This window comes from Excalfactoria chinensis, chromosome 3 (assembly GCF_039878825.1).
Source record: "Excalfactoria chinensis isolate bCotChi1 chromosome 3, bCotChi1.hap2, whole genome shotgun sequence".
Taxonomy (NCBI): domain Eukaryota; kingdom Metazoa; phylum Chordata; class Aves; order Galliformes; family Phasianidae; genus Excalfactoria; species Excalfactoria chinensis.
In genome coordinates this window covers 65,963,910-65,975,120 of record NC_092827.1, presented here as the reverse complement: position 1 = coordinate 65,975,120, position 11,211 = coordinate 65,963,910, and the positions used below count along the sequence as shown (strand labels likewise).

At 36.7% G+C, this 11,211-nt stretch overlaps 1 protein-coding gene across 2 annotated transcripts in view; it reads right to left on the bottom strand.

Moving 5' to 3' along the window:
• Nucleotides 1-637: 637 nt before the first annotated feature.
• SMOC2 (SPARC related modular calcium binding 2) overlaps nucleotides 638-11,211 on the bottom strand; it is a 130,359-nt gene continuing 119,785 nt past the window's right edge. Inside the window, exons 10-13 of one of the 2 annotated variants that reach the window (XM_072331894.1) lie at nucleotides 6,879-6,981; nucleotides 5,695-5,969; nucleotides 5,034-5,077; nucleotides 638-2,234 (exon numbers count right to left, since the gene is read on the bottom strand). In XM_072331894.1, the coding sequence (XP_072187995.1) occupies nucleotides 2,211-2,234; nucleotides 5,034-5,077; nucleotides 5,695-5,969; nucleotides 6,879-6,981 (446 nt within the window). In that variant the 3' untranslated portion in view covers nucleotides 638-2,210. The remainder of the gene's footprint in view (nucleotides 2,235-5,033; nucleotides 5,078-5,694; nucleotides 5,970-6,878; nucleotides 6,982-11,211) is intronic. The other variant, XM_072331895.1, reaches the window with a different exon arrangement.

Sequence of the window (11,211 nt, the reverse complement as noted above, 5' to 3'; positions counted from 1 at the left end):
TCAGTAAGAGCAGAATTAAAATTGCATCTCAATTGTTGCAACTCATCAAGTAGATTAAATACTAGAACTAATTCATTGTTGTAGAACTAAACAAACACTGGTGCTCTGCTGTGAGCCTGAGAGCAAATCCACGTGGATTCTTTTTTATTATCAAGGCCTTGCTTGGTTACGACTAGAAGGGCCAAAATTTCTTCAAGTTCCGCTGTTCTGTTTATTTAAAGTAAATATAGGAAACAAAAGTGAATTAACCAGACTTTCAAGTGCATTCCAGTTAGGGATCTGAACATAGGGTATTCCTTTTGTAGCAAAATGTTGTAAAGAAAATTGAAATGGCCCATACATGTGACAATACAAATCTACAAAGTTGAAATACTTTGAATTTCTGTTACTGTTGAGTCACCAAATGACTCAACGATGTAGAAGTCTTTGGATACCCAAGAGAATGCCTATGGTATGAACTTTAGAAGTAAATGGGGTATGAATCTAAGCACAAAGGGTCAAGGGAAGAGAGAAAGACAGATACAATGTGAGACCGTGAGGTTTCTCATAAACTTATTGCAATGGTGAAGTAATTGTACGTATATGAGCCTGCTTTCAAAGTTGACAGTGGCGCGGAAGAAAAACCACTAGAATAGTTTGATAGCATATTGAGCTTTAATCTATAAAGAAGATTAAATTCAAAGTTTAACATTATAAAAGAATAACAAATACTTTTAAAAACAAAAATACAAGATAACACACAGTTGCATCTTGGTTCCTCTTGTTGTCAGAGCTTAGAGTACACATTTTCTGGGGTATGGTTTCACTGTATACAGTGTTTTCCTATCACTTCAGCATACACCCTTATGTTGAATTAAAATGAAACATTTTTATTTGCAACAAAGCTTATTCTGGTACAAACTCAAGCCAGGGTGCGATTAGGATTAGCTAGTCTCATGTCAAATCTCACACATTATTTAAACAAGCCAGAATGAAATCACAGCTTGTTGCAACATTCCTGACTTTTCATGACAGTTCCTAGATGCCAGCAGTCCATCTGCCACCACATCAATCAACGCAGCTGCTTGTAATTTGCAACTGTTCAAGAGCTGAATCTTTATTTACATGAGTCTCCTGCTCTAAATTCACATTGCAAGTTCTTACTGCACTCAAACACACATACAATAAATGTTGTGTGGGGGGGGATGACAGAGGAGGCATGAAAACTCATAAGAACTTCTTCTAGACAGCAAGGAGAAACTTCAGGCAGGTGTGGTGAATAGTCCCTCCTTATGGGAACTGTTCATCATTTGTTCAGCTTTAGCTCTGGTAGACCCCCAAGGCAAATGGGGACAGCCAGGTGTAGGAGAAGAAAAGGCTGACAAATCTGTTTAGCATTCCCTGTCTCTTCATAGTTAGATATACAATTCTGAATCATACAGACACCTCTCCTGCTTTGTGCTTACTGCAGGATCATGCTTTTAGGCTCAGGTTAAACCAGGCTGGAGTTATACTAATATCCACCTTACTCCTATGAGGAAAACTTCTACCACAACTTGTAATAGAAGGCGCCTCAAAAACGGATGGAAGGTTATATTTTTCTAACAGAATCCCGACTATAAAATAACTTTTGAATCCTTTAGTGGTTGTGTTCTCATTGTATGATTTTTGGGAAGCATAATAATAAAAACACAATGAAAAGATATTGCCACTTGTGAAAAATGTGTTCAGTTAAAAACTGCAAGAACAAATCAACAGCAATTTACAGACTTCCCTCAATCTTAGAAACATTAACATCCAACATTTCTTGGACATAATTGAGAATACAGTAGACTTTTCAGCATAACTCTACTTAAATGACAGTATTGGTAAGAAAAACAAGGCATACTATTGAAACCAAAATACATAGAAACAGGTTTCTTTGCTAAAATTTGCCAAAAAGAGCTATTAAAAAAAAAAAAAAAAAAAAGTTTAAATGCAAACTTTTACATCTCCGACACGTTTTACATATTTCAGACAACAAAACAATGCACATACATTGTATGTGATAATTTTTCAAAACCAGCTATTACATTTTCACAGATTACAACAAGTCTGTTTAAATATTTCATTTCTACAAAGTGAATTTACATTTTTAAGTACAAAGTGCAAATACTACAGTTGTTTTTATTGCCTTTTGGTGAGGAAATCTCCCACATGTCAAAGAGTTCTGCCTTGGATCAGTTAGCTGCTCACCCTTGCTTCTTGGAAACTTGCTGAAAGACAGTTGGAAATATCTGCATTATTAATGATGTTTTCAAATAATCAAGCATAAACATTTATCTCTTTACATTTCAGCAGTGTCCATGTGACACTTCAGGACAAGTGTTCTGAACACTTAAGTATACAGGGAATAAAATAATCCCTGGCCTGTAGTACTTCAGGAATCAAAAAACAAGGCTATGAGCAATATCTTAACATTACCCATTTTATTCTCACCTGTGCCCTCTTTAAACATATCCCTATCAACAGTTTTTGCAGCTGCTTTGGCAAGTCCCTGGTGCAGTATACCTTTCTATGGCACGTGATGCACAGAGAACGGGCTGCTGGCCAAAGTCTTATGAACATTCTATAGTTTCCTTGTAAACTTTACGTTAGGCTGTAAAAAGACCCTTTGGGTCTCACTGATGGCATGTAAGTGTGTATGTGTGTGTTAGACAGGATGGAGCTGAGAAAGGTAAATAAACTTGGCCACTGCCCTAGTTGGGTCAGATTCATCATTTCCCTGATGTCATTTGAACAGCTATTGCTGATACTTGGTATGTTAGTGCATGTATCCATATCTGCTTTTTTTTAGTAAGCTTCTGTATGTGTAAAACCGCAAACATGCGCATATTTCAAAAACATATTCAGCAATATATACATGCACAAGCATACATAACCATATATATAACTTAACAACTACAATGCTCTAGTTGAAAATGAGCTTTCCAGTGCCCATCTCCTGAGTAGTAACAATCTGATCACTCCTTCTTGGTTGGGTGGTTTCCTATAAGGAGCTACTTGGCCCAGCTTCTTTTTAATAACTTCCTTTCAAGGAAAGACTTTTGTGATGAAAGCCGCCTTCTACATTTGCAGCCTTGTATTGTTCAAGTATGAAACTGCCAACAGATGGTTTGCTGAGCCAGCCTTAATTCAAAGCTATCATTTGTCAGCAACAGCTTTTAAAATAATTGCTGCTGATTCAGCAAAATTATTGAACAAAATTTAAAAAAATAGAAACTCTAGGACACTTTTATTACAGATTCTGCAAGTCAAGATCAGATTATGAGAAAGGGGAGAGGGCTAGTCATGCTTCAAGTGTAATGCACGTGTGCCAGTAATTGCCGTTGTATAATTAAAATAACCCCTTTGAATGTTTTTGAGTTCCGACAGGATAATTGTTTTCAGGCTTCTTTGTTTAAAGCATAAGTGATTTGTAGAAGGGGACTTGAAAAGCTAAGACCACAAACATTTGTTTAAACAAACAGAAACTTATCACATCCCTCTAGCTGTTAGAACATTTTATATTCCATCAAAGGTATGTAGGAGGTCTCTGGTAAAACCAACAACCAATGCTGAGCTGGCCTTAGGATGTGTGAATCTAACATCAAACAAATCAGAGATAAAACAAGTAACAAACTGGCCAGCACCAATGAGAGGAAGATTTCTTTTGGCTTGTTGGGAGGTTCACTCCGGGTTCAGTTTTCAACAAATTAATATAGCTTTCTGTTAGATGAAAAGACACTGACCACACAGCAACGCTAGTGGGGTATTTTTAGCCAAATTCCTGTTTTTGTAGATACAGGGTTACCTGATTTGATGTTATAATACATGAATATCTTTTAAAACAAATCACCAATTATTGATGTTTTTGTGGGCAGTAACCGTTTAATTCCTCTAGCTAATACGGAAGTGAGGCAAGACCAATAAGAAGTTGATTCTCTTATAAGATCGTTAAATAACTGTCAGATTCACTTCCTTCACAGTCCTTCAGACACCTGCAAAAGTATCAGGAAGTTGTGCCCCATATAATCCATAAAAGCGAATACTTGGGATTAATGACCATAAGAACAGAAACACAGTCATAAAAAGACTTTTTATTAACCTTCTTCCTGAATTTCCATTTGAATCCTCCCTTTTCAGTGTCTACTTTGCCTTTATTCAAAAATTCTACTTTTGTTCCTTCTTAGCTCTGAATGCTTTGTGTAACCAAAAGTCTATGAGTGAGATACACCAGAGTTATTCAGAAAGGTGAGATAAAGTCTTTGTAGAAAACTGACGCAGAAACAAATCATGGATTACGTTGTCAGGGCACTTGACATTTTAATTGTTAAAAGTCATTCCACAGACCAAACCAATTTTAGTTTAAGCACACATCATCAGAGTGCTGCAAATCCTACATTCTCCGACATCATTTTGTTCAGCCAGCAATGGCACTTCAAAGTGACAGCTCTCTTCTCTCTGCTAAGATTTTAAAAGGTATCTAAAACCACCATACAATAATTCAGTGGTGTACAAAAAGTGTATGGATTTTCATTTTGTATGGGAAATTCTTGGCTTTTTGCACAAGGAGTAATTTCAGTCAGTGTAACTTTGTGTCTATAGCATGACTCACAGGGAAGTTATTGGTTTTAATTCACTCAAAACAAAAGGGAATATAAACCAATGCACATTTAAAAATGTATGGCAGTGCCTTTATTCAGAAACGCAGAAGACTTATATGAGGGCTCTCTTACAGCCACCTATTCTAACCTAGAATAATGTCACTTAATACTTTATTAGGAACATCCACAGGCATGCCTAATCCACTTTGTATTTTTTTCACATTCATTCCACCTGTAGTTGACTGGTTTAACTTTCCATAGATAGAAATGAAGTCAAGATTTGTTAATCAGTATGCTGCTCTGTTTTCTTTGCAGCTCTGTAGAACAGCAGACTGATGCATTTTGAAAACGCAAATGATAACCAGTAAAACCCCAAGAAATTCTTGTGGGTAAGACAAGAACAGAAATTGTGCTCTCGTGAGTACTCACCTGCCTGCTGGATGAAGTGCTCTCAGTATTGGTTTTAGGAGCCGCTAAGTGGGGGAAAAAAGCATTATGAACATGGTTTGCAAGTTATATATAGTATCTGAAGAAGTGAAACTCTCATTCTGAATTAGCAATTTTTATAGCAGGGTAACTGCATAGCTTTAAAAATAAATAAATAAATAAATAAATAGTAGATAAAATACTTCTTATCTTCCTTTGAAACACCTTTTTATGTGAAAGCTGAATGACAGCATTTCTTGCCCGTTATTATGTGGCACTTGCTTAGGACAGATTTCATTTAGTCAGTGTCGAGCATTTCAAAGTTCTTAAATCTTTAGCAGTAAATCTAGCCTATAATGTCTGGTGGGAAAGAAGCATGGAAAAGAGGATACATGACATCATCTTAGGTTTCCTGCTGTAATGCAGAAACATATCTCCAAAATGCAAGCATTTAATGGGTTCAGTCAAAGGAAGTTCTTGATTCTCTTGGAGCAAAGTAATAATTTGCATACACTGAAGCAGTTTCCTTGTCATCTGCCTTAAGCAAAATTACTATTAGTTACAAACAAGTATATTCCTTTATACAGTGTACATCTGGTATATACAAATATCAGACTTTGACATCTATGAAGAATCTAGACAAAAAGATAGGAAAGGTTCTTACTATGGCGTTTCTTTGTTTCTGCTTTACCTTCTTCTTTCGTTACTCCCAGGCAGCCCATTAATTCTTGAACTGACAAGGACTTATCGTTGTTCACATCACAGTATTCCACAAATTTCTTCACACATTTTTTGGGCTTTGACTTCTTTCTTAGGAACCTTTTAAATGGCTTGATCTCTTTCTTTCCAATGTCACCACTGGAATTTTTATCTAGTTGTTTGAAGTACCAGTGGACCACTCTCTCTTCCAGAGTGTGATTTGGATCAGGTTCTGAAACCCTGAAACAGAAAAATAGAAAACAAACAAACAAACAAACAAACACAACTCTTTATTCTGATACACACACCTCAGTTTATACCTTTACTTCTGAATACATAAAGCACTGTTAGAATTTTTGGTCCATGAACCTCTCTATTTTTGGCTACTAGCTTCTTTGAAGTGAATCCTTCTCTTTTCACATTGGTGATGCTCACTTATGACATACTTCAGTTATGTACATTATGTGTTTTCATGTTTCTGTCATGTCTGTCTTTCATTTATTTCTCTCTTCAGTTTTCTCTGTTTCAGGAAATGAAAGGGGAAGGCAATGTGTTCTCAGTACTGTGCTCACTCCAATACAATTTAAGAGGATAGCCTTTTGTATAAAATTTGGGATATAGTTGGTCAGACACCTAGAGTCCAATTACAACCCATGATGAATGGCCTCGGATATAAAACAAACAAACAAAAAGTCTTGAATTACAGGGTAAATTATAACAATATTATCCTCCTCTCCAGGTAGTAAGCATCTGACCCACAGATGTTCAAAATTTGTCAGCAGTTATGTAGTTTAAATTCTGCCTGTATATATTGACAGCATTGGTTTGTTTTAGAATCAACTAGGCAAAACATGAAACAAAGTGTCAGATTCGTTCATCAAGTCTGACAAGAAAACAACTGAGATGCAGTTGCACCAGCAGGTATAGATAAAATCAAAGCTGTGTGGCTGATGAGAAATCCAGCCATTGAGTACATCTCTACTGACTGGGCATAGTCCACAGTGGTAACTTTGAAGTAAATTATCCTAGATAGGTTCTTGTAAATTTACTTTTTATGCAGGCAGAAGAATTACTTCTCAAAGACCTCATCAAATCATTCACCACTGCCAGAACCCTTTTAAAGACATGTGAAAAGGATCTGAAACCCACCGGCTGGAAGACAATGATGGATCAGAGACTGCATGAACCATATCTGTGGACAGTGCATCCAAAACACTTGTCAGGAACTCATTCTTCTTGGCCCCAGGACAACCTAGAAAAACAGTGGACTTTTTTTCTTGTCTCTTGTTTTTATGACTTTTAACTTCCAACAATATTTCTAAGTTAGAGTTAGATATGACTCATGTAGACTGAATCCCATTAATGGTGGTCGAACTTAGAACCTAATTCAAAGACTAGCATCTATGTTCAGACATGTATATCATAGAGCAGGAACAGAAAAACATCCTTTTGAACTCAAGCAAATGGGAATCTGGTTTGTATACCTTGGAGACTTATCTTTCAACCTTCTTGAAGATGTTGCACTGTTGTGTTTTTTTTCTGCAGGTGTCACATTCTGAAAAGCACAGCTTTGAATCCACAAAAGTTTGAACATCAAAAAGAGCATTTGAAATATGGACTAGAAGACCAAAGCCCTACACTTCTTTCAGATTTCCACCTCTGCTTCTCTGAACTGTGACTAAATTTCTAAATGCACATTCTCTCACTGTATTATTGTTCTGATACGTATAATGGCAGTCAGCAGCCTTCTTCTTTCACTTTTCTCTGGGGATTAACTCCCACAATACAGTACTTAGCAAAATAGGATGCTGTTAGATGGTACTTGGTTCATACTGTGAGATCCTATGCTGATTCTAGTTCAGCCTCATAATGACATTCCTTATGCCTTGAAACTCTTTTCTGAAAGAAACTGACAGCGCATTTCATACACATAATACATTAGATAAGTATGTAATGAAAGATCCACTCGTAGAGCAGTGCAGCTGGAGCAGATAAATTCATCTGATAAGAACACAGTTGTTGACACATGAAGGTTTGCTTATACAACACACCTGCTTCCTCTCTTCTTTCCTAGAGCACAGAGCCAAACACCAGGTCTTTGCCCAACCCTGTATTAGCTGAGTTTAACTCTATGGTGAATCACAGACGGTGACATAAACATAACAAGCTTGAAGCTAGAGGCCACCATTCTCAGATAATTCTGTGCTGGAAACCCACTAACCCACAGTCCCCTTCCTAAGTGAAAGGCGAAAATGCTTTGAAAGGTTATGGAAAGGGAAGATTAGTCCAGTGGTCAGGATTTGTTATTACACTACACTTTTCAGTTGCTTCTAGAGTAGGCAGTTATCTGCGCATGAAAAGCCTCATCTAGCCCAGCAAATTACTTTTTAATACATCCCATGTTGATTCAAGGAAATGAACTTGTGATATATTAGCCTCAAGCTCTGTTGCAGAAGGAATAGCTCAGTTATTACATATAGCAGCAACACCCACTACCTATTACTGCCCAACACATTCATGAACTTATGAGTTCTCTGTCTCTTATGGGCTTGTCTTCAGCACCAGAGATATTTTATTCCAGTAATTGTGAAAGGCATAAAGTGAGTTTGTAGCAAGTTCCACTACACATCTGAAACCAGATGTCACTGAGCAATTCACTGAGTTCAGCACTACGTCTTGCCACCACTGATTTGGCCTGTGGACGTGGTTCTCTTGAAGGCATAGGCAGAAACTGCTCTCTCCGAGGCAGTCCTTAGAGACTTGTCGTGAGCTTTATCAATTTCTTACCAGGGCTGTTATTGTCATGAAATAGAAGCCTGAATCCTACTCCAGACCTGGTTTGTGCACTGATACAGGGGTCTTGGAAAATGCAGATAGCAATGGCTCAGAACATAAAAATGCAGCACAGTACTGAGACAAGATAATTTGACTTCTTTGTTTCTCCTTCCTATTTTGGATATATAATAACATTAATATTCAGTTTGATTTAGGAGCTCCATCTGAGTTTTTCATGTTAGTTATTAGTGTATTCTTGAAACATCTGGAAGAAACAAAGAAGTATGCTTTGAGTTGTTTCCATTGCTGTCAAGAGAGGTGCTGAATGCTACAGATAGAGAGACCAAAATCATTACTTTGATTGCTATTTATGAGATACAGCTAGGTAGGGTGAATCAACTCCTGAATTCACAAGAAATCACAGGGAGAGAGGGGTGATATCTATAGTTTAAAGGCTGTCTTTGACAATATCCCCTAAGATTAAGAAAGGTTTCTAAATACACACTGCATGAAGATGCAATCTCAGCTGACAGTAACAGAAATCTTCTCATGAAAACCAAATCTTGCTGTTGAAACAAACACAATCCACTGCTGTGAAACATTCTAAATTGTAACTTTGCTACTTAATCTAAAATGACCCCCTGCAAAATCCTCATATTTTCTCAATACAGAGAAAATATTGAATTTCTTCCAATAATTTTTGCTGATGTGTGGGCAATCACGTGGTAATTTACCTCACAGAAAATCTCTGTTCTCTGCAGGTGTTATTAACTCAGAATAATTCTCTGGAGGCTTCATGCTGAGCTTTAATTTTCAATAAACTTGTGGATGAAATGGCAAGACTAGGGGAGCTGTAGCTTTACTTTAATGAATAGTTCACTCTTAGTGGACTAAATACAGAAAGGAAAGTGTAGTTTGTTATCGGAGCCTCATGCTTCTCACTATGGTTTATGCTTTTCATTTTTTTCTCGTGCAGCTGCTTGTCGTGTCTGGATTTGACAGCTTACATAAATAATAATTTGTTGTCAAAGGGCTAAAGTTGAAACCACAGCGAGTCACTCTACTGGTTCAGAGATGTAACTTAGAACTGAGTGTTTGTCTTAAGGATAGATTTACCCAGAGCAAACCTTAGACCAACAAATAAATACCACAAATGATGGGAATATACAAACACCTCATTTCAGCTACAGCATAAAGGCAATCAAAGAATCTTCACTACATTACTATAAACCTTGTGTTTCTCCATAAATGTATCTAACACTAGTACAAAGGATATATACAGATATATCTGTAGGACAGGTATCTTTCTTGAAATATGCACCCAAGTGCCTTGGAGCTCCCTGCTTGGCTGATAATAGTCTACTGCTGTCAATCTTGGAAGAACAGCTTTTGTTGTACATCTGAAGTCATGGCAAGAAAATTATTCTGTTCATTTCTACTAAAATGTTCATTCATTCATTAGACAGAATTATTCATTTCAAAAGGGACTTTTATATATTAATCTTCCTGTAAGTGAGGAAACCGTTGAGTCTGTCACTCAAGTAACTAAAAGAAACATGACAACTTCTAATTAAAAAACCTGAAGCTCCCTATTTATTTCCTATTTCTGTATATGAAAATCAGGCTTAGAAATGCACTCAAACACAACAGCCACTGAAATATCTCTGTTTATCATAAATACACTTTGATCTGCCCAAAACAGGAATGATCAGGTGGTTTTTTGTTTTGGTTTGGTTTGGTTTTTTTTGCAGCTTGAACATCCCTAAAATGCTGGCATATGGAAAAATTGAATTTAACAAGGTTTGTCAGTGGTATTGGCTACTCTTGGACAGCAGAAAACACGGGGAAAAAAATGTTTTTTTTCTTGGACTTTTTTACTATACAAATGTGTATGTAAAGTTCATGACTTTATATATAAATCATAACTAGTTGGTGTTTCTCTACATATGCAGTGGGCCCTCCTCATTTTATGGAGGACTTTCAGAGCTACTCTTGAGCCCCATACCAGAAAGAAAAAAATAAAAACCAAACAAACAAACAAAACAAACAAACAAACAAACAAAAACTTATAATCTTCAAAAGATGACTTTGTGAACTGAAATTTGTAACTCTGTTGGAGACTAAAAATCATGACCTCAATAGGGTCTGTGGTTTCGTGGCTCATTACAGTTTTTCCCTTGCTGTACTTCCACGTAACCTGTCACAAATATCAATTATTTCACTATCCCAGAAGGGCTGAAGATATTTTCATCTCTTTTTGCTAACAGCACTTAGGTATTAGCCTTTTTTTTTTTTCCTCAAATACTCTTACAAATTAAAAGAATTAATTTAAAATTAGAGCCACATTCTCCCATGACTATGCTTATGCAACTTCCATGATTTGAAATTACCCATTTCAATGAATTCAGCTTCTCTTGACTTAATTCTTCTAATTTCTTCTCAAATAAATTATTCAGAGCACCAAGCTAAGGCCATACTTATAACCTTAAGATTGACCAGAGATCTTACTCATGGCAAGTCTTGAGAAAGAATCCAATTGGCTTTTCCCTGTAGCACTGTGGCCAGGGTTTCTGTGACATGAACAGACCAACAAAGAAATAAAAAGGTAGGATAGAATGGATGTTAGATGGAGGGGAGCTACAGATTCTACAGATTTGTGACATGGAGCCCTACGTCTTTCAGGGAGAAGAAGAATTATGTCTGGAGT